The sequence below is a fragment of the Lissotriton vulgaris genome, chromosome 10 (genome assembly GCF_964263255.1).
Source record: "Lissotriton vulgaris chromosome 10, aLisVul1.2, whole genome shotgun sequence".
NCBI classification, from domain to species: domain Eukaryota; kingdom Metazoa; phylum Chordata; class Amphibia; order Caudata; family Salamandridae; genus Lissotriton; species Lissotriton vulgaris.
The window spans coordinates 124,976,598-125,000,793 of NC_141698.1; the positions used below are offsets into that span (position 1 = coordinate 124,976,598).

The 24,196-nt window shown below is 43.5% G+C and overlaps 1 protein-coding gene across 1 annotated transcript in view; it reads left to right on the top strand.

The window, feature by feature from the left end:
- The first annotated feature begins 937 nt into the window (after nucleotides 1-937).
- LOC147684821 (cytochrome P450 3A21-like) overlaps nucleotides 938-24,196 on the top strand; it is a 242,933-nt gene continuing 219,674 nt past the window's right edge. Inside the window, exons 1-2 of the mRNA XM_086940698.1 lie at nucleotides 938-1,134; nucleotides 23,720-23,813. Coding sequence (XP_086796824.1) covers nucleotides 1,058-1,134; nucleotides 23,720-23,813 — 171 coding nt within the window. The 5' untranslated portion in view covers nucleotides 938-1,057. The remainder of the gene's footprint in view (nucleotides 1,135-23,719; nucleotides 23,814-24,196) is intronic.

Sequence of the window (24,196 nt, forward strand, 5' to 3'; positions counted from 1 at the left end):
GCGCACTCCTTGCGACACCAATGATGCGTCATATTTAATGTATGACGCATCATGTCGCAAGGACTTACAGATACGTCAGTATTTCTGACGCATCTGTAAGCGCAAAAGTGACGCATTGCTGGAGTGTGTCACAAAAGTGACGCATCTCCAGCAATGCGTCCTTTCACATGGGGAAAGCCCCATGTGAAAGGGCTTGCGTCAGTCTTACGCCTGCTGTGAGGCAGGCGCAAGATTTTGACGCAACCGCATCCTAAAAGTGACGCAGTGAAATCTCATAGATTTCACTGCGTCACTATTATGAGGCTTTTTGCGGGGGAACGCCCCCTCTGCATACATTATACCTGACGTAGGTATAATGTGGCGCAGGGGTTTAAAAAGTGACGCATCTACCTAGATGCGTCACTTTTTAAATATGGCGCAACAAGGCGCATGTTTTACGGCGCAGATGCGTCACAAAAAGTGACGCATCCGCAGCGCAAAACTGACGCAAGGCCTCATAAATGAGGCCCCAGGTGTCAGATTTACAAGCCTCTGGCACCACTTTTGCGTCACTTTTCCCATGTTAAAAATGACGCAAAAGTGGCGCAAAGGCCTTGTAAATAAGCCTCCAGATCTATAACTCATTTTATTTACCTCAAAAAGGGGAAGTTAACTCTTGGTTATATTTTAAAATCAGGGTGAATTTATATAAATCTCTGATTAATTTATTAGTAAATATCTGAAGGCGACACAATTAACTAAGTTTGTTTACGTACTAGTAATAAGGCAGCGTTTGAGAAGTTTATTTTAGGGAAACAGTGATCGACATTTCCAGGACAAACAGTTCCCGACGGCTGGTGTAATATGATCTATTTAGTTAAATAATCCTGCTGAGATAAATTAGCATATCTGCAGACAAGCAGCATTTCAACTGGTTTACCCGTGGACCAACCAGTGACGGGGACGGACAATACAAGAAACAGCACCCAAAGCATTGAAAACATTCCAAGCAAACACTGTGAAAACAGCATTCACCTCAGACCAGAGGGCAGAGGCAGCGCTGACTCCACCAGTCACCATGGCCATGGACTTTCTACTAAACCTCTCCATGGCAACTTGGGCTCTGCTTGTTGTGCTCGTGACTGTATTATTTCTGTAAGTACTTCACAGTGACTTCTTACCTTTTTTATCTGCCAGCCTGTCCAACTAAAAAAGAACCGCAAATAATTTTCATTAACTTTAAACAGCCTAAATGTCCTTGCTTGGGGGGAGGAGGGGGTGGGGGGGGTAGCAGAGGATAGCGCGAGGAAGAGGACGTGAAACAAGGCACATTCGTCACCATTCAGGTATTTCAATAGCCCAGTGGGTGGGGCACCAGCTGCAGCGCTCTGTGGACTCCATAACTTACAAGACACAACTTTGATCTTGGCTGGGCTGGCTCAGCCTTTTATCTTTCCAACTCGAACAAAATGAGTGTTGTGTAAAAACATTTTAAAACTCAGTGTGACAGGTTTGTCATATGTGTGATATAAATGTGTTATTGTTAGGGGAAAATATATAACCTAAGGGCTAGGGCGGTGGATCTCAAATCTGGAGAACCCGGTTTCGGCAATGACGCTCAACATCCTGTGATTCTTGACAAATCACTTTATCTCCCCGTGCCTAACAAAAATTAATGTGCTCCTTGTCTAAGCAACTGGTGCTCATGTAAAGCATCTGATACCAGATACCTTTGATCGTGTTTGCGCTATATGAAACTCAGGAAAAAATCTCTCTATATAAAAACGAAAGTATGTCCGTTTGTCCTTTATGCATAACTACACCATTCATCCGATCGCTATGAAACTTTGGGAAGTTGTTGAGTACACTCTTGCGAAGGTTTCTGGCAAAAAAAGAAAAAATTGTTAAAAGTTGTTGAGTACACTCCCGCGAAGGTTTCTGGCAAAAAAAATAAATGTTAAATATCAGCCCCCCGGCCCCCCAGGGCCCTGATAATCTTTCCAATACTGAACGTTTACAGTTTAAGGTGCGACTCGCTTTTGCAATGACCATCAACAAATCACAAGGGCAATCGCTGGAAGTGTGTGGACTACATTTGGAGAATCCGTGCTTCTCACATGGACAACCGTATGTGGCCAGCTCACGCGTCGGAAAGCCTTCTGATTTATTCGTGTACGCACCAGATGAAAAAACAGAAAATACTGTGTATCCACAAGCACTCGAATAAATAAACAGAATTAAAACAACACTTTAAAATGTTTTCCATATTATAATGAATAAGTTTCAATAAAAATGACACAATGTAAATTGAATGTTATCATAACAAGTTTCCTTAAATTTCCTTTCTTCTGAGATCGCAGCAACGCGCGATGGGTAAGCTAGTTATTAATATTAAACACTGAACAAAGTACTGGTCGTTGTGAGAATATTGCAGGTTACTAAAGAGTTTTAGGATTACAGAGAGGAGGAACAAGCCTTAACGCCCAGTGCCTCTTTAAGAACTCTGAAGGTGCCTTTCACTGTCTTTTTTTAGAGACAACAGTGGCGTTTTAGTTCTTATAATATGTGGCTGCAAAAACTGCACCTCCAATCAGAGGCTGTAACTGCATTCATATTTCTTTCATGCCAGGGACTATGGAATAACTCTTCCGGCACTCGATACTGTACAGGGGTGTCGTGGGTAGATAAAGTTATCCCGCAAAGGATCACACAATTTTGTCACATGGGACAGCCAAGATTGATGGTCTCCTGGTATTGAGGTCTACATTGTAAACGATACACAACATCTGTTATTCTAACAGGATGTCAAACCTGCAAAGCTTCGGTCTATGTCTATCTCTACAGCATGTGCATTAAACCACTGAGCTATCCTTTCATCTACTGGGGCATTAAACTCACTTCTACTTTTCAGGACAGGAGCTCAGTATTTGATCAGTTGTGAATGACTGTCCACCCTATTTCGAGTGGCATATTTTCACTGTCTGCAAGCAACATTGAAACCTTTGAAATAACCCAAACATCATGGGGGAAAACTCCCATGGGGAGGGTTAATTCGTTTTTTTCCCTCTTTTTCAAAAAAGAAAATCCTACTTTAGGATTTGCTTATTTTTAATTTTTTTTAAATTGAAAGTTTGGCATACTCCTGTGTTATGTTGATGGAGCCGTTCATCAAACTTTCAATACATTTATAGGAACTGCCATGACTGGGGTTCCTGGAAATTCGGGACATAATCCACTGGGCTGGTGGACATCTCTAAATTTGACAGACGGACTAACATCGACATGACTGCAGTAAAGTACTCCGCCATGGCGGCAACACTAAATCCATTCGCCCAAATGTAAACCAGGCCCTTAGGTCTAAAAACGCATCATGTTTGTTTGTGTGCATTACCAAAATCCAATCTACCCTCTTTCCACCCTCGAAATGGTTCACTAAGGCGGAACAGATCACCACTCAATGTGCTGGGTGTGGAGGGAGAGCTTTACATTGTAAGACTGTATAACCTCATGTGAATTGAATGCTATGTAGAACACCACACTGGTGGAATAGGAGCTTGTGGTCATTGTCACATGATGTTTCCATCAGCACATCTGCACCTGCTTTTCAAGGTACTGCACAGAATGATTGTGGTTAGGAAAGAAATCATAAAAAGGTGAAGATTTGACCCTGTGCCCATATTTTTCTTTATTTCTGATTTATTTGGGCCCATTGTTTTTTTATTGCAAAGCGTTTCACTGTGAGAGGAATTTCATCATCAGCTCTAAATGGGGCCCAGATGGGGTCTGTACCGCAGCTCCATTTGGCCTGGTTCCATCTTGGGCCCCACCAGTGCAGGTGTTGAATTTGCTGTGAAGCGGCGTGGAGAAAAAAACACTACACCTTGCCACTGTCAATTTTCCACATGTATATTGAAAGTCAGATTTAAACATTATAAGCAAATGTGTATATATAATACATGTGTAGATGTCCCAAAAGCTTTATCTCTGGGTTAATTTGTGCCCTCCCTAAAAAAACATTCTAGAGATGCCACTGGGTGAAGGGTATTGGCTCCTTGGAAGTATAAGCATGTTGCTGATCACCTCCAGAGCTTCTGACTAATTGACTTTCACTGCTATAGTATGTAGCAGCAAAGCATGAACTTTGCTGAGTGGTGGAGCAGAGACCAACAGCACACACCTTTTAAAAAAATGTATCAATTTTTATTGAGAAGCAATCATGGTTGGCAAAAGTATACAGTTTCCCATATAATCAATGAGGCTCAATTACACTCTCATAACATAACTTTTATGAAAACTTCAAATGTCCCTTCTTCCCCCCTTCCCCATCTTACACACAGAGAAAATGTTTGAGTTAATTGGAAAGTTTTATCTCTTCCACACCAACTTTCCAAATGTGCTATTGCTTTGTTGTTAGCACTATAGGTGTTAATAGTTGAAATCTTTTGTTCTAACTCCATGTGATCTTGATGGACTTGTTTCCAGTTCCAGCAGGTGGTCAATGAGTGCTTAATATGAGCCGGTGCTTAGCACAGGCACTTAATTGATTTCCAGTGCTGGGCACCTGTACCAAATTGTCGACACCGTACTTACAACAGTATACCACATGGTGGCGCTGCTCATCTATTTTAGAGATGAGCTGAACAACGGGTGTTTAGGAATACAATATATATTAAAATTGCTAATACCTGTCTCCCCAGACATTCCTTTAGGTTTGGGGACCTGGAATAATCTGAACTGTCGCATTTACATGCAAGAGAGATGGATAGTAGTTGTTTTGGCGGTGATGACAAGGGCGATGGGTGGTGCAAGCTGCAGTAGCCTCCTGGTCAGAGCTCTGGCACTTAATATCTTACAAATTAAGCACTGGGTCAATCAGAAGGTGCCAGATTTGTTGAAACTTATCCCGTTGATTATCTATGTCATGTATTATTTTGTCCACGGCTAGAACGTTGAAGAGTTTTGGGTACCATCTATTGACTGTGGAAGTATCTGATCTTTTACAATCAGCCTCTATAAGCTGTTTTGCAGCCGTCAGTACGTGTTGCGTTAGTGTTCCTGAGTCCATTGTTCATGCCTCGCTCTTTGGGCCCTCTGAGTCCCAGCACAATCAATTTTTGGTCTTCAGTGATGGATACACCTGTTATCCATTTGGTATAGGAGAGAACCTCTTTCCACAAGTGATGCAGGTTATTGTAGGCCCATCATATGCGGAGGGCAGTTCCTTTCCCTTTAGTGCATCTCCAACAAGTCCTCTGCATATTTGGGTAGATCCGTTATAGTTGTCTGGTGTTAGATACTAGTGATACATCAATTTAAATATTTGTTCTCAGTGTGAAATCTTTGTGTCCATTACTTATATTCTCACAAAGTTTTCCCCATTCACTGTCAGAGAGATCTCATTCCAGCATTGCCTCCCATTGTGTATGGAAGCCCCAGTGGTTTTGTTTTTCTCTGTTTTCAGTATTTTCTAGATGTTGAAACCTTTCCTTTGGTTTCAGAGCCTGTCTTTATGTATTTTTCAAATGCTGTGTGATCTCTCATTGCCCCTTCTTTCATGTTTGGGCGTGTTGCTGAGTAGCATAGTTGCATTTATGTTTATCTGTTCATTTCTGAGAATTTAAAATCAGTGTTGATTGTAAGAAGGATTTTATATTTCCTTTCTCATATATGTGGCTCAGGATAAGACAATCACCACCTATTCATCTTTGAGAGGCCAACCATTTGTTTGCAGGGTTGAAATCAGGATTTTGGTGGATAGACATGAATGGCGAGGGGTAAGTTGTGAGCCCTTGTGTGATATCAGTCATTTCCCATGTTTTTATTATGGAATTCAGGATTTCACTAGCATAGGTGTTCTTGAGTCTGGTTTGTTTTGGTTGCCTTAGGACATTTCATGATGGTCTTTCCATTATTCCTCTTCCCACGAATACCCATTTTTTTGTCTGTTCTCTAATAGTCCAAGCTTAGAGGAGTCGGAGATGGTCTGCTTGGTAATATCGCCATAGATCGGGCATCGCTAGGCGTCCTTTGACGCCTTCATAAGTTTTCTAAAGAGCATATCCCTCTTCCCTCCCAACACAACATTTTCTATACTTTTTTGTAGGTCTAAGACTTCATCTTTAGGTATGGAATGGGGCAAGAACTGAAATAAATATAAAAGTCACAGCAGCATGTTCCTTTTTACTGTCGCTATTTGTCCCAGCCAAGAAATAGGGAGTGCGCTCCATCTATTGCGATAATGCGTCTTTTATTTTCATTTTTCAAAAACCCTTATTAAAGGCAATCTATAATGAACAGAGCTCTAACGCCTACAACCCTGGCTGGGCCGGCAGCATAGAGACTGACAAAGTAATCAGGGAAATCAACATAGGAATACACAGCAAGTTGCCTACAACCACTTTTGGCCGGCAGCGTAGAATCAAATATTGCACACAGGCTAAACAAGCTGCAGAAGGTCCTTCAAGCTGAGCGAGGCATGGGATTATGTAGTATAGTCAGGGACATGTAAGTTCAGTGTTCAGGGGCCCCGGAAGGTACAATCAAGAGTGAGGGGTCGTGAAACGTGGTCGCACCCTTAGGGGTGTATCTGCCCCCAGGTATCCCTTGATAGGCTTGTTAGCCCACTGTGTCAGATGTACTATACGTTAGAATGCGTGCGTGCTCCTATGGCCAGGGGGGCGTTAAGGAAAAGGAAAAGGAGAAAAACAAGCAACAACAATTAAACAGAGGCAGTGCACGCTGCTGCGTGGTATGTGACATGGGACGTCCAGTGTGTTCTGTGCACTAAAACGTGTCGGGGTTTGGAAGGAGGGGGGAATCAGTGTCTGGTGCATCCAGAACCATTCGCAGAGGCTGAGTGAAGGTACTGATCAATCATTGGGAAGGAGTTGGAGGGCCCTCCGCCTCGGGGGGCTAAAGCCAGTGAACGCAATGTGTATTAAGTATGAGATCAGTGGCTGCTAGATGCCTTGGAATTACTTTTCAGTGTTTGCAATATTATGAGAGAGTCTCTCCATTGCCAATATGTGCCAAACTTTGACGAGCCATTGGGCCACTGAGGTGGGCGAGGTTTGTTTCCATGGACACGCTATAAGCTGGCGCGCTGCTAGTTGTAAGTGGCTTATGAGGGCCCAGTCCGCGCGGTCATTGCCGCCATTGTAGAGGGTCGTATACCTCGTATTACCACATGTTGCAAATGTGGGATCGGGTACCCCACAACGCCCTTATTGTGTCCCAGGATCCCCTTCCAAAAGGTTGTTATCACCTGGTAAGACCACCATATGTGATATAGAGTGCCTTCCTCCTTCCCACAATGCCAGCAGAGGTTGGGGGCTGTGCAGTAAATAGTAGCGAGACTTGAAGGCGAGTAGTACCATTGGAGCATTAGCTTATATGTGGTTTTACAGGAGGTAAGGCTACAATACGTTTTTGGGGATGTCCTACCATAACTGATCCCGCTATTTGGGAGAGATCCCTCCCGAGGTGGTGTCCTGCCAGGAAGTCTGATATTTATGACCACGCATCAGGGTCGAGTGCTGCTGCACCTCATAGGTTTTAGAAATTAGCCCCCGGGTGCCCTCAAAGCCCCTCACCAGTTACTTGAATAGGGTGAGGGGGCGTGTTTCCGCCGTATGGATCTCGGGGGCAGAGAGCAAGTGCCTTAGTTGCATGTACTGATGTCGCGCCGTGCGGGGCAGCGCATATTCGGATTGGCATGTATCAAATGTTTTAATGTCATCCCCTGCAAATAAGTCGCAAATCGTCTGCCATTCCCCAGGGCTCCATCTACTGAGCGCCAGTGTTAGGAGGCCCGGGTGGAATTCCAAATTACGTGCGATGGGCGTGTTTGGGGACGGAAAAGAAGTCAGCCCCTTTTTAACCCCTTCCATGCTCATGACGAGCTCAGCTCGTCATGCAGCACAGTGCTCGTGTGCTCATGATGAGCTGAGCTCGTCATGACCACACCCGTTTTAATTGTGGTCCAGCACAGGAGGGAAATCCTGCACGCAGCGATGTGGTTAACCGCAATGTTATTCCAGATCTCAAGGACTGTTTTGGTTGGTGCCGCGACATACGCACTTCGAGGTCGGGCGTGTTTAGGCAGCCAAGCAAGGTCCCCCAATGGCCGGCATGCCACCGCACGGGCCATGTGGAACCAATGCTTCTCACTCTCCTGCACGACCGACTCGCAAGTGGGCTGCCCAATAGTATTCCTATAGGTTTTGGCATGCCAGACCTCCTCTATCATGTGGGAGCATCAATAGTGAGTGCGCTGCCCTCGGCCGCGATACAGTATCTTTTGAGGTCTGACCGGTTGGCTTGTCCCATCTTTTATAAAGATGACGTAATATTGATTCCTAAGTAGTGTGAAGTTTCCCATCTAAATAGGAATTCGTCATTAGTGCAGTGATCTCTGTTAGTGCACGTGTTGAGTTAAGTATTTCAGATTTGTCAGTATTTATGTGGAACCCTCCTACCTTTTCAAAACGCTGTAGCTGGTGTGTCACAGCGGTTAGTGATTGTTGTGGCTCAGAGTGCATCAAAACAACATAGTTGGCAAAAAAGCAAAGTTTGTGATGCTCACCGCCTGAATTGAACCCCATGTACCTCTGGATCTTCCGGTAGGATTGCTACTAGTGTTTCTAAAAGTGTGCAACATAGGAGTTCTTACATGGGACATCCCAACCTGGTCTATAGCCGCAGTTCTAGTATGTCAGGTTTATTCTGATTTATTGTACTGCATGCTGTGGGTGCTTTAGAATATGCTTGACTCCAATTGATCATTCGCGTCCTTAAGCCTAGCTTTTGCAGGATTTTGCCTAAGAAATACCAGCTAACGCGATCAAAAGCTCGTTCTGCTTCTAATGTAAGTAAACTCACTGGTGTCTGTTTCTGTGCAACATTCTATTAGGTGGGTAACCCGTCTAATGTTATAGTTGGTTTGTCTGCCCTTAATAAATCCAGATTGGTCCACCTCTATCAGCCCATGAAGATAATTTTCCAACCAATTGGCATTGTGATAGGTCTGAAAGCACACATTACCTTCTGAGTAGCAAGGCACAGAGCACAAACCTTCACAGCCACTATGTGTAAAGTGCTGACAAGAGGGACTCTGCCTTAAGGGGTGCCACAGGGCTCCTGTCTGAGCCCAACCCTCTTTAACATCTATGTGGCACCCCTGGCAAGAGTGATGCGCAAATTTGGCTTCATTCCCGGTTCATATGCTGATGACACGCAGCTCCTCTTCCCCTTTAAGACTCTCTCCGCTGAAGTAAAGAGCTCCTTCTCATCAGGCACGAAGGCAGTAGCACAATGGATGTCCACTAACTTCCTACAGTGCAACGTCAGTAAGACAGAGGTTATGCTGTTTGGGGAGGCAAAAATACTATGGACCCCAGACTGGTGGCCGCATGACCTTGGAACTGTCCCAGAACCTAAACAGGTCGTCAAAAATCTGGGGATCCGACTTGACCAGGAACTATCGCTGAAACAACACACTAACTACGTTACAGGCTCATGTTTCCACACCATAAGCCTGTTACGCAAAGTCTTTCCCCTGCTGCCAGACCCCTTCAGGAAAACCTTAGTCCAAGCCCTTGTCTTAAGTCGAATCGACTACTGCAATGGCCTGCTTCTCTCCGCCAATGAGGGAGTGGTGGCCAGACTCCAGGTAATTCAAAACACGGCGGCCCGCCTAGTCCTCAATGCCCCCCCAAGAACTGCATCTAAGCCCCTCCTTGACAAACTGCACTGGCTCTCAATTCGACAGAGGACTAAATTCAAAATATGCTATCTGATACATAAGAGCGTAAATGGACAAGGCCCCACGTACCTGGAAAAGAAATTCATTCCATATATTCCCCCCAGATCTCTCAGATCCAGCAACAGTAATCTACTGGTAGTGCCTCGTGTCAAGGAGGCTAGACACGGAGGTAAGGCACTCCCAGTAGTGGGACCCACACTATGGAATAAACTACCTCTGACTCTTAGATTGTGTTCTGAACATCTGAAATTCAGGAAACAACTCAAAACTCTTCTGTTAAAAAATGAGATCTAGTCCCAGGCAATACCGCATCCTCTGTTTATGCTAACTGGCCCAAAAGCACAGAGATACTCCAGTTGGAGTCGATTCTAGCGCTATAAAAACCCATAAATAAATAAATAAATAAATAAATTAAGGATAAGTATGAAACCTCCTCAAAATCCTGCCTTCGTATATTGTCCAGTCCTCCTACCTGGATAAAAAACCTTGCCACTGGCCCTTGGGTGTGCTGGGGCATTGTGATGTCACAATTGGCATGCAGTATGTTTTAATAGGCCACAGCCCAAGGTTGTTTCTTATCACTGCAAGTTCAGGTGGAACGGTAATAAGAAAATCATTAACAGGAGTTCAAATGGAGGTTATGAGTGTTATTAAAACAATTACAGCAAAACAAATAATGGGGCCAAAGGCTATGTAAATGCTTGTTTATACATGGGATATCATGAAGAAATAAAATATGTCCACCCCATTACTAACATCCAATGGCAATACTAATAACTCATACTCACAATGCTTCGCAAACCAGGATTTATGGTATTGTGTTCAGCGTGCCTAACTGGGTCCCTGAAGCCTGACTGCACTCCATCGTGGTTGGCCTGAACTTGTGACTTTGTCGCGGTCTTGTGCAGCCACATATTTACATTTGGCACATTTTGCTTTTTGGTGGTATTTCCTCTAAATTCTTTAAAATTACATATTTCCGGTTCTACTGATTGGATTTTGGGCATTTTGGACTTGTTCTTTTTAATAAAGAAGTTCTATTTTGGTGTGAGATTCTGTGATGGGTTTCACTTCATTAGTGTTTGAAATGTTGCACAAATACTTTACACATTGCCTCTAATTTAAGCCTGAGTGCTCTGTGCCAAGCTACCAGAGGGTTGAGCACAGATTAATTTAGGGTTGGCTTGTGTCTCACCCTGACATGGATTGTAGTTGCTACTTGACTAGGGCTCACACCCCAGTCGGACAACAAAAAAATGTTTTTCTGTCAGTAATTAGTAGACACGTTGAAACTGATTGGCTCAACAATATTCCTTAAATTGCTTGAAAAATGAATGTTCCCTAGATTTGAGTGGTTTCAATATCACCTTTATAGAAATTAAGGATTTATTTATATACCTGCTCAAGATAAACAGTTACATACTATAATCCACTTGTCACTTTGTCAGATGATGCCTTAAATTAATAATAACCTTTGAAGGCCCTTTTGGGTACATGATAGTAATAAAAGATCATCAGGCTATGTAAAAGTTAAACTCCTGCAAAACTACTAATTGGAGTTGAGACTAATAGTGAATTCATCAAAACTTCCCGACAATATGTCAGATATTCTTGCAATGCCAAAGACACAAACCTCTTACGTTGTGATGCAAGAGAAGCGCAGTGAAAGCACATTAATAAACTGTACAACATCCCAGCTTCTCTGTCATGGAATAGAACCTGAACATGTACACAGGAAATGAAGAAGCTATTGCTAAATTTGGGATTGGACCCTCCTCTGGTCCACTTTTTAGCTGAACTCCACAAGGATTTAAAGGCTTCTATTAGAATGGATCAAGAAGGACATCGCACAGCATGGTTTAAATCAGGTAGGGGTGTGCGGCAAGGCTGTATCCTTGCCCCTATGCTGTTCACTCTATACATAAATTCTCTGGAAAAAACCCTTCTGGCTGTCTCTGTGGACACACCGCGTGCAGGAGATACTCATATCCCAGTGCTCCTGTACGCGGATGATGCTGCATTAATAGCTAGGACACATCTAGGTCTCCAGAGACTTTTAAACGCATTTAGTGACTTTATGTCCTCTCTTGACCTAGTGGTGAATAATTCTAAATCACACGTTCTGGTTTTTGGGACTGCTAAAAATAATATTAAATCCTTTTACTATAAAGGAGAAGCGATCACTAATGTTAAAGTTTTCACTTACCTTGGTGTCATTTTTGATTCCAAGGGAAGTTGGATTCCACAAATAACAGCTAAAACCAAAGCGGTGAGGAGCTCTGTAAATGCTATCCTAAGCTTCTCAAGGAGACTTGGGGGGAAACCAAGTGGTGCATTACTAGCCTTATATAGGGCAAAAACATTAGCTATAGCAAAGTACGGAGCAGGTCTGTGGGGCTACATAAAAACTGAAACCATTCAAAAGGAGGTTAACAAGTTTCTCCGCTCTATGCTAGGGCTCCCTCCGTCGACAGCCACCTTCTCAGTCCATCAGGAGCTTGGAGTAGGGTATATCTCCGATATCCTCTCCATGGCACCTATTCTTTTATGGATTAGGGTTTGGATCAATAACAACTTAGGTCTAAACCATAAAATATTGATGGATTGTTTAAAACTTGATAAATATAAAGATATTGCTTGGCTGTCATATATTCACAAGTGCTCAGTAGAACTTGGACGCCCCGAGATATTTTCCTCCCCGCTTGGCCTGAAAAAAGCAGACCTAGATTGGGTTAAGCTTAATTTTTTCAAACTTAAGACCTTGGAGAGAGAGGAACATCAACTAACAAAAGCCACGGTTAGAGCCCATTTTATGACAATTACCTGTATAGCCATTCAACCGTACCTTGCCTTAGTAAATATCCCGTTTCACAGGTGGCTTCTGGTTAAATTCCGATTTAACCAGATTTATATGGTACTCTGCGATAGTCAGGGTTGGTTTAAGCCTGAGGACGCACCTGTATGTAAATGTGATGACTTTTCCCTTCAAAACAATATGCATCTAATGTTGTTCTGTCCTTTTTACAACATCCCAAGACAGAAGTATTTGGTACCTTTACTGAAAGGGAAAGCTTTCTTACAGGCAAAACCAGCACTCCTGTATTTACAAATGCTAGAATCCCCCTTGGTGATGTTCAGCGTGGCAAATTATCTTGTTGCTGCTGTTAGGATTAGGAAGAGGAAATTACAAGTGTAACATTGGGGTTTGTGACGATTGTTGGTATGCTTCGCCTTTTTGTACATGATGATTTTTTAATCTCGACATTTTTTAACTGTTTTAAAAACTGATATTGATATTGTACTGTATGACATTTTTTATATGTATTTGGAATGTCTTTTAATTGTTTGTAGCATGCTTTTATGATTTTTAACAAAATCCAATAAAGTGGTTTTTGACTTGACTTGACTTGACTAGTAAGGATTCTGCAATCACTGCCAAGCGCAAAAAAACAGGAGGAGGACCAGAGACATGATGGGCAGACTCATGAGGAGGACCAGAGAAATGTAGGGAACTATCTTGAGGTGGACAAAAATGTTATGTAACGGAAGAGGCCCATTGATCCCAAACAATTATCATTAATTCTACACTGTTTAACCCCATGGCTGCTCAGCATATTCCCCTGCTGTGCTGAGAAATCGTTATTTCCAATCTATATGACGAGCTGGGCTCGTCATCAGCCTGGGAGGAAGCTACTCCATGACGAGCCCAGCTCGTCATGAGCCTGGAAGGGGTTAAATGGCACCAAACTAAATGCCCCACCTGCTACTTATGAGGCAAAGAAACTAGCATTTTATGGATTTGAAAAGATTAAGGGACAGATGTAGGTAATCTCAATTTACCTATTCTTAAATACCGAATCATACCGATTCGGTATTTAAGAATAGGTAAATGGGATGTGGATAATTTTTCATAAAAAATTACAGAATCAGTAAGTTTCGGTAATTACCGAATCGCTATTTACCGATTCGGTAATTGCCATTCATTTCTATGGGCCTGAGGCCCATAGGAATGAATGACAATTACCGAATCGGTAAATACCGATTCGGTAAAAGGGGGAAAACATTGAAGGGTGGCAGGGTGTCACTTTGACACCCTGTTGCACCCCTCAATTATGTATGGGTGCACATGTGGAACACATACATGCCCTAAGGGCATGTATGTCTGCCACAGCGCACTGTTGGAAAAGGAAAAAAAATGCTTTTTCAAAGGTTTTCATTATTTACCACCAACTTGTAGTTGGTGGTAAATAACAAATCCTTAACTGAGGAATGCACCAACTTGAGTGCTCCCTACATTCTGGATTCGGTAATTTACCGAATCTGCATGTTAAGAATTCGACATTTTACCGAATCCTTAAATTACCGATTCAGTAAAATACCGAATCCTAAAAAAATGCCACCTACATCTAAAAAGCCCAATAACGGTTGGTAATGGTCGAAATTCGGTAATTTCGGTCGTTGCCGACCGGTATTGGGCGACCTACATCTTGCCCCTATTTGTCAGATGCTTGTTTATCAATTATTTATGTACAAAAACACACCGTAACTGTAAAAGGATGCAGTAAACTAAAATGAATGTATTGAAGTGGCTGCATGGTGCTCACAGGTGGCATCTTGTTGCTGTTTTTTATGGATCTTTAGTTCTGCACCACACCATTTACAAAGATGGTCCTTTCTTAATCCAGCATAGGTATTTGTCCTACATTAGTTTCAAAACCCATTATTTGGCATCTGTTACACTTCGGTCATGTGTCATAAAGTGAGCGCTTTAAATGTTTTGGGCTACGTGGTGTTTAAAATAATTGCTGAGCTGGAGCATTGGTATTTTACCACCTTTGATAGTGGTAAATTATTGTTGCTCGAGGACCTTTAAATGCCTGTGCTGCTCTTGGTTAAAAATGAAGCAGCATTTGTTAACATCTGAAGTAAGCAACAGAACATAACACAATAACATACTCAGCATGACAACAGCACAATTAAAACCTAATAAGGCAACACAACTACAATATTATAATATAGGTAAATCACATTGAAATAATACAGAACAAAATCGCAGCAGCACAAAAAACCAATAGAACCCGTCCCCACTAAAACAAAATTGCACATAACAAATATGTACGAACATTCTTACCACAGATTACCAGATGCAGAAACCTGCTTCATACTGAGGTGGTAAAAGTTATTTGCAACAAGCTCTGGCTTAACTTACAACCAAGTCATGAAATTGGGCCAGTCAAAAATGTTTTGTGAAAGGTTTCTCTGTCTCCTATCTGGAGGCCACACTCTGGAACCCTCTTTAGAAGATCTGCTGTGATCCATATCTTAGCTTATTTCGGAAAAAGCTGAAATACTGGATAGGATATTCTTGCCTTAACTAATGGCTGTCTTTGCTTTTTGTCCTAGCACCAGGATGCCCTTCTGTGTAAATATTTCAGACAATCATTGATACATCTTTGTATATCGAGGGCTTGTATGCTAAAATTGTGTTTATTATGTCAAAATGTGCTGCTTTTTTAGGTCTCGACTATAGACAGCACATGCGCTGTCTCGAAAGAGACATGTTGTATATACTGTGTGGGCTTCAGTCCACCCGTAGGCATCCTGTCTGCTTGCTGTCTGCTGGCTCCAACATCGCTCTCCTAATCTTTCTCCCCATGAATGCATGGCAAGCATGCGATATGCCTCTGACTTTAGCCCTCCCTGAGAGCATGAACCAATTTCTACTATCCTTCTACTGACCTCATTATATGAGCATTTTGGGAACTTCTTTTTTCTTTGTTTAAGAGCCCATCTCAGGAGTGGTTGGGATTTCTCTTGCTCTGAGCACTGCAATGTTTCTGTAAACAGGCCTGTAAATCATGTTCTTATCTGGTTTCTAGTCCTGTCCCCCAATCACCCTCCTACCACTCCTCCTTTCTTCATCCTGGTTGCCCTATGCTTCTCTGACCATCGTGAAATTGCTCTCCCCACTCCGCATTTCTTCTTATCCCATCTCCCAGCCACCCTCCTCCTGCTGTTGCTTGCTCCCTCCCATGCCCTGTGACTGCTTGCCCTTTGTTTCTCTGACCATAATCGAAGAGGCCTGTAAATCATGTTCTTATCTTGTTTCTCAAGCCACAGCATATTTTTCAAGTACCATGAGAGCATTCGCAGGGAGAGAGCGAGAAAGTCAGCCATCCCATCCATGGTCCCAAGTGCCCTGCACGGTCATGTGACCACTAAGTTTCAGCTGCCCTTCACTCATTCATCCTCACCCCTGAGATAGTTGCAAAAAACAGAAACATGACATGAGGGGCTCACTGGTTACAAAGAAAACAGTCTGCGGGGAGGGCTTGCTTTAATTCACTGGAAGGCCATTGTAAAGTGCCACATGCCACCAATCGCACTCCTAGGTGCTGGAGTGCATCTGTATATTAAGCATTTTATATTTTTGAATACAACGCACAGTACATCTGCAATCCCTTTCATGGTCTCCATTGCCTTGCAAGGTCACTCACTCATTCTCACCCCTCTACCCACCGCTGAGATAGTTACAAAAAACAGGAACATGTCATAACAGGAAGCACAGGGTTTGTTATGTTACAGAATAACAGGTTAAAAGCAAATGATCAGTAAAAGGCTTAAGCAAGATAAAATAAAAAAAGGTATTTTCAACAGACAGCAACCCTGCCTTTGAGATGCAGGTTTGGTAAATGTTGATGCCAGCACCCAAGTAAATTTACATTATTCAGATTTTGAAACTGCAACCTACCAAGGGCTCCAAAGAGACACTTTGCATGTGCCCGATATCTAAGCCCCATACAAACCTTAATAACAACAGTGGCAAAAAAGAATACAATACTATTACATAACAGTTTAAGGCTGACATATCTAAGTACTGCGGTAATTTGTAAAGGTAACACAAGTTAACAGGATTCATTTTTATCAACCTCAGAACATCCAAAGTCGAGTTAGCTCTGCCAGGACACGACAATGTGAACCAGTGATAACAGTACAATGGCACAACAGTGACCCACAAAACATCATTTGTAGTTGGAAGAGGTAATAGATTTAATAAAGGATTCCTGAATTTGAATCTACGCGTGCAATGATCTCTGAATTTTGATAATTGTTGGCCATGATACTTCTAGCCAGTTGGATAGCTCAGTGAGAAACTCTCCCCCCTCTTTACTTTCGCCACACTCAGAATGGCCATTTCAGCCTTGATACTGTCGCGGCTGGACTATGGAAACTCCCTGTATCTCGGCCTTCCGGGTAAACTAACGACGAGACTACAGGTCATCATGAATGATGCAGCCAGACTAATTTATAGAGCGCCGAGGCGAACCCACGCCACCCCCATTCTACGTCAACTACACTGGTTTCCGATCAGACAAAGAACAGTGTTTAAAGGCCTTTGTATTGCACACAAAACCATCTATGGCCAAGCCCCCAGCTACATCAAAGATCGGCTAACCAACTACACCCATAGCAGGGTGTTACTAACCAACTACACCCCTAGCAGGGTGTTACGGTCCTCAGAGGCCAGTCTTCTGGCCTGCCCCCCGTTTCAGCAAAACACACAAGATGATGGACGGAATGTTGCACAATGGCAAAACATTCACCCCCAGTCACAGGTCTGGGTTTAATCCATCGTTATTTTGCTCACCAAGCCACCTCAGTTCAGACATGGCCATATGCATATCAGTCTTGACCCTGTGCCTCATGGGAACAGTCCAGCCCGGACTGCTAAGCCATGTCTTCCCTGGACCGGAATCAAGCATCCTAGGACCAGTTTCTGGCTATCAGCCGTCTTCAGCCAGGATAGCTTGACTCCAGTGGCTTAGTAAGCACGGGACCCGCGTCTGGGCATACCCTTCCCACATAGGGTTAACAGCAAAACACACAAGATGATGGACGGAATGTTGCACAATGGCAAAACATTCACCCCCAGAAACAGATCTGGGTTTAATCAATCGTTATTTTGCTCACCAAGCCACCTCAGTTCAGACATGGCCATATGCAAATCAGTCTTGACCCTGTGCCTCATGGGAACAGTCCAGCCCGAACTGCCAAGCCATGTCTTCCCTGGACCGGAATCAAGCATCCTAGGACCGGTTTCTGGCTATCAGCCGTCTTCAGCCAGGATAGCTTGACTCCAGTGGCTTAGTAAGCACGGGACCCACGTCTGGGCATACGCTTCCCACATAGGGTTAACAGCAACCCACACGAATCCTAGTGAGAGGCTCAACCTTTTATCCTGTTTTAGTTGTTTAAATGAGGAGCAGGCCTCCTGGAATATGGCATTTGCATCACAAACTTGTCTTAAGGAACACATGCGACAGCCTTCTGAGACATGCAAGCAAATAACTCGTAAACATTATCCCTCCTTAAAACCTTAAAAAAATGTTGTGCATCTCATTATACTGCCCTTGCAGACAATCAATGTAGAATCTTGTCCTACAGTCTGGTAAGTGTAGTTCCTGCATGACGTAGGTTACCAGAAGACGCCATTTCATTAAGCTGCAAATGCTGCAGCTGTGGGATTTTCTCTTCCAAATCAGTTTCCAGATGTGTTATTTCAAGTGGATACATTGAAAGGAAATAGAACAACCCCCAATAAGCTACAGTTTCTTGAACTAAAACCCAGGGCTGGCACGCCACCTCATTGTTGACATGGGACCCTCTTGTAAGTTCATTCATGACCTCTGTGGCCCTCTGCACCCAGGGACAGAACCATTTTAGTCCAGAGCACTCCCAGTTAAGCAGGTGCTGAAGTCCATTATATTATGTAAGGAATCACCAAAAAGCGAACCAAGTAAACTTCAGCGGTGGAGGGAAAACTAAACCCTAGCCAGTCAAAAGCTAGAGTAAACAAGCTGGTCACAAACACTGGATAGGAAGGAAAGACATCCAATAAAGAGCAGGGAACAGAGATTGACAATCAAGCCATCTAATCACGGGCTGTCATGAAGCCTGCTCTATGTAGTATTTTATACAATGCACTGTCTGTGACAGGCATGAATGTCTCATTTCATAATGAGAGGAACAGAGAAGAGGTAACGGGAATGCGCCCCCACGACCATGAATGTGGTAGAAGCCAACTTTAGGTGCTTTTCAGTCCTGAACCTCTACTTACTTATACAGATTAGATCACCCATGATGTACAATCCCCCATTGCACTTGTCTGTAGTGTCTGAAGTCGGGAGAGGATGTGGTGTTCTGACCAGAGCTGCCTGCGTTGAAACTGGGGAACCAGGTTCGAGTCCCAGCGTCTGCACAACATCCTGTGATTCTGGGTAATTCACTTGTTCTCGCTGGGACTAAAAAACATGAATATGACCTTGTGTGGTGTAACTGGTACTCATGTTGGCTCCAATACTTTCCGGTGGAGTTTGCACTATATACAAATGGCAAAATAAAATAACGTGCTCAGAAGACATACAATCTGGCCCAAGCACACACACACACATCCATGCCACACTCTGTGGTACAGTCACAAAACACGCATTTAGAATACATTGCCGCACCAAACACACACTCTCACAAACATCTATGCAGCATAAGAGATATGCATGGAGTGCGGGACTTATGCTCAGAAAAAGGCCAGTTATGAAGGAGAGAGATCGCTGTCCCTGCTCATTATGCTGCTTGTCATTATGTTGATGGGAGGGGGGAACTCTGCCACTAAGACATGAACACAGTATCTCAGGACAATCTCACTAAACATGCACTGGTAAGGCCAACAGGTCTAGCCTTCATTTGGTAACATGTACACACCTGTAAACATTCAGTTTGCATGCATTAGCACATTAATACTACGCCTATTGGCTTTGCCAGTGCTTGTTGAAATGAAACACATTTAGGACATATTAAGCCCACATCAAAATCAGGCAAATGTGCAAACCGGGGCTAAGTTACATGCTTGCCAGCATGTCTCCCAGACAGCAAGAACCTAAGAGCTTTTAAACCTGCAACATTTTTTGTGAATTTGCACAATTTACAACTGTAGAGACTTGTGTTTAACCACCTTGGCTCAACGAGAAAAATATTTTATTGACTCTGCTTATATGGAGTTTCCCAAATCCTTTGTGGTAATATTACAAAATAGTAGTTGTGCATTCACCATGCTGTACAGAAATCTAGCAACTTTCCCTATGCGGTACAGAAACTTGATGTGTGGTTTTTAGGTTTCGCCTGGCGTCCGCTGCGCAGCAGCGTTCGCGCAGGCGAAAACTTTTGAGAAGCAGTATGTGGCTTTGTCCCGCCTCTGTCTTCCATTGGCTAGCTCCATAAATGGAGGCTTACCATTGGAAGAGAGAGGCGTCCGTTATTGTCCGAGGCGATTCGTGGGCGTTCCGGTGATTTTTTCCCTCTCCGCCCCTTTTAAAACGTCATGCGGCGGTGGGCGTTTTTTTTTTTTTGCAGCCTTTTACTTTGTCATTTGCCCTGACCGCTGCCGGAAGAAGTCGTCCTCTGGTGAGTACTTGCTGCTGTCCTGCCCCCACCCCTTGTTCGTGCTTGCTGTCCTGCCTTCCCCCGCCCGCCTCCCGCTGTCCGTGTCTCCATTCCCACCCCCCCTCCATTGCTTTTTTTGCATGGCAGTAGTGCGACCCACCTCAATGAACTTAATTGTAGCTGCGTGCGCTGGCCGTCCCCCTCCCGCTCTGCTCCCTGTTACTGTGTTGAAAGTTCTCACACACACACAGGCTGTTCTACAGTGCAGTTTGTCCTGTGGCATACCATTACTGTGGCAAAGTTCTCGAGGACAAAGGCGAGTCATGAGGTATAAAACGAACATTTCTTTGAAGCAATTTGTCGAAAGTGAAGGGAAGCCCGGCCCCAACTGTAGTGCGAGTACTGCCCCTTTAAGGTCACTGAATGCTTCGGTATGATGTGGGGCCGGGACAGCTGGGCTGCGGCCATCTGACTGACTCGGGCCTGACATCTGGGGGCTCACTGGTGTGCGGCACGCGAATCGCTTGATGTCGCTATTTAAATGCAAATGTGCGGGGATCATTGAAGCCTCAGCCCGTAAATCCACACAAAAGGAACCGTGCGCTTTGCGAGGAGGAGGGCCGCAGCTTCGGGAGGTCCGGCCGGCAGCATGCAAATTGCACTCCTTCTGCATGACTAACTCTGTCGAGGTACAGGACCGGGTGAAGGGACCCGGGTCCCCTTCATTCACAGGGCCTCTCAGCTGGGGCAAAGCAGACAGTGAGAAGGGCTGCTCCCTTTTCAACCACAGACTTCTGCACTGGGGGCAGGGGTGTAAGTGTGAAGGGGACGCGCACCCCTTCACCCACAGGGCCTCTCTTCTGAGACACAGCAGCCTTGCATCGCTGTGCTTTTCCATTGGGGCAGAGCGGAGAATTCTGGATAATTGAACATTGGAGCAGAACGAAAAGAGCAGTGGGAGTGTGAAGGGACCAGCTCCCCTTCACCCACAGGGCCTCTCTACTGGAAAAGGGAAACACGGGAGCTGTCAAGACGTGCAGCTGTGGACATCTGTTTCTGATCTGACTGCCCAATTCGTACTGTCCCGATTTCTTCTCTAGAGAAGAAAATACACTTTGGGGCCCACGTTTTGTAGTAATCCCCCATCCCTGACCAGATGGTTTCTGAGCACAGATTTGCATTCATTTTCGCCTAATATCGCCTAAAGTGTGGGGACAGCTGCATTTGTTGTCAGAAAGGTTTAGGGCGCCTTCTTTTTTTTCTGGGGCGGGGTCGGTACCTTCTGCGAGGGTCTCAATGAACTTTTGTTTTCCGTCTTTAGCGGAGAGTATCAGATTTAAAGGGATTTGTTTTCTTTTCGAGTCGTCTAATTTGGTAACCAGATTTAAATTGCTTTGGCACGTGTAATCTGAACCGAAGATACTGGAAGGAGTTAGAAGCCGGGCACAGACTCCTAGCTGCAGCTAAAACTGCATTTCCACAAAGAATTGTCTGCATTTTAAGTTACATTATTAAGCATCGCATTGTACAAAAAAAGTAATCCCAGTCTCTCGGTTCAGTCTGTGAAATTATTGCTGCTTTTCCACTGTCGACAAAACATATTAAATTCCATAATCTCGCCTTTTGTGCTGGGGAAGAGCTGGGGTTGTTGTGCATATAGGAATTTTGTTTTAATTTCTAACGAACAGTTTCCATATTCTTTGATTTAATGTTATTAGCATTCTATAGACACTGGCGTCCCGAGTATGTGGCGATCGCTTTTAAAAGCTAATCTCATTACCCTCAAATAGTCATAAAATATGATTTTATTATACTTACGTATTTAATTAGACGGCCGGCTATGTGGGAAGATTTTGTGGTTTTTCAGAGGCACGCCTCTGGTGATAATTTAGTATCAAAAGGGCTATAAAATGGTCAAATGGCGTGCTGTTGTCAGTACCCGTATAATGACAATTATTCATGTGGACGAATAAATAACCTAAACATTAATTATCAAGAATCTCTAGGAGCGGTGTTAAATTATTCGTAGGCTGTGCAGCAGTACAGCTTACATAAATATAAAAAATACTTTGACAGATACTTAACATTGTTTCACATCTGTACATTGGGTGTTGTGGTCTCAGTTTCCTGCTTGTGCTTTTATGTTACACAGCTTCTCCTTATTTCATGTATATGTCTGCAATATCTGAGCCTAAAAGTATTCAAGAGTACTGAACCAAGGTCTCAATCAATGTTCTGCTATTAATAACACCACTCTAACGTAATCGGCTCTTGCACGAGAACACAAGTCATCAAGAAGCATTCAGGCCCTCATCAGGTATTTACAAGAACATGCAGAGTTTGGTGCAGTAAGAGCCTAAATCTGAAAGTTCTTCTCCAAAAACTCGTAATTGGTGTGATATTTATTGTGCTTTATAAGATCCGACTCCACTGAGCAACAGATATAACCCAATTACGAGTTTTTGAAGAATCACTTTCAGATTTAGTTTCTTACTGCACCAAACTCTGCATGTTCTTGTAAATACTGTTTTTTTGATGTCTCCCTTCCGCCGTCTTGAACCTGCGGACGTGGCCGCTCCGGGATGCCAGTTAGAAACTTTCGAGTTCGTATATTCCTCTTGTAATATACCTTTTGCTACCTCGTGTATTTTGTTTGCTCACAATTGTCACTTTTGCCTCATGTAACTTAACGTCTGCTTTTGTAATTTGCTCACTCGTAATCTTCTCATGTATCATTTCTGTTTCTATTGTGAAGCGCTGGATTTAGCAGTGTCACTGTTGTGTTATAGAACTCGTCTTCAAGTAATTCGTGTCTGCTGAGCTCGTCCGTAGGGTACAATAGGTCTCACATTTGCGAGAGATTAAGCTATTGGCAATGTAAATGACAATGTCATTTATTTATCTGTTTTCAAAACCGACACATAAATAAAAATGTTGTCATTTACAATGCCAATAGCTCTAACTTTTGCAAAGGCGAAACCGTTGCATTGTGAATGCTTGTTGCTCTGTGCTAGCAACATTGACCATGCTGTACAGAAACTTGATGGGTATATATTGGCACTGGTACCCAGCGAGCCTTTTGTACACGAGTGCACACTGCTGATCATGTTTTTCTTGTGACTATCTAGACAGTCTGAAGTGAAAGGGATGTGAGATCAATTATACTCACAAACAGACGGTGCAAATGTGAATCTTGAGATAAAACGCATAGCAAAGCCCCAATGTTCACTCAGACACTTAAAGGCAGCAGTTCTTGTGACAAATTCATGTACAACTAAGCAAGGAAAAAACAAACAACTTCACTCAACCCTATCCTAGCACGCACAATCTTTCATGTTGTGATATCGTATGAACATATGTGTGATGCGTAATACTACAAGACTTTCAATTGTAAAAAAAATGAAGTGCAATGGGCTTTTGCTTACACAATGTTAACATGATTTTTCACCATGACTTTCTTTAAGGTTAGGCATTTTTTGAGTTGAAATGATTATTGCTGTCACTTTTTGATTCTGAAAAAGTGTTATTTTTTCTCCACAGCTATGGAACCTGGACACATGGAATATTTAGGAAAGTGGGGATCCCTGGACCGAGGCCCCTCCCATTTTTGGGAACGTTCCTTGGGTACAGGAAGGTAAGTGCAGAAACTTTAAGATTCCTCTGTGCCATTGCCTTGTTTCATTGATCACACATCCGTCAACACTGCAATTGTCAGGAATTCAAGGAACATGTGCTCACGAGATGAACTCAGCTTTGTGAACATGGTTATGCAGGACAGGGTTGTTCCCAGCTTCTGGTAGCTGGGGTGCTGCAGCAAAGGAACTTGTGTGGTTTGGCGTCCCAGTCAAGGGTGTGTCTTTCACGTCTACTAGGCAGACAAGTGTTCAGGCCAAAAAATCATGTCTATCAGTGCCTGGCAGCACCTGGAACTGCACATTATGTCCTCTTGTGTGCTAGTTTGTTCCCTGTCCTTCGCCTTGCACCTTTTTTGTTTTCCTCCTTGGCGGTCCTCCCTTT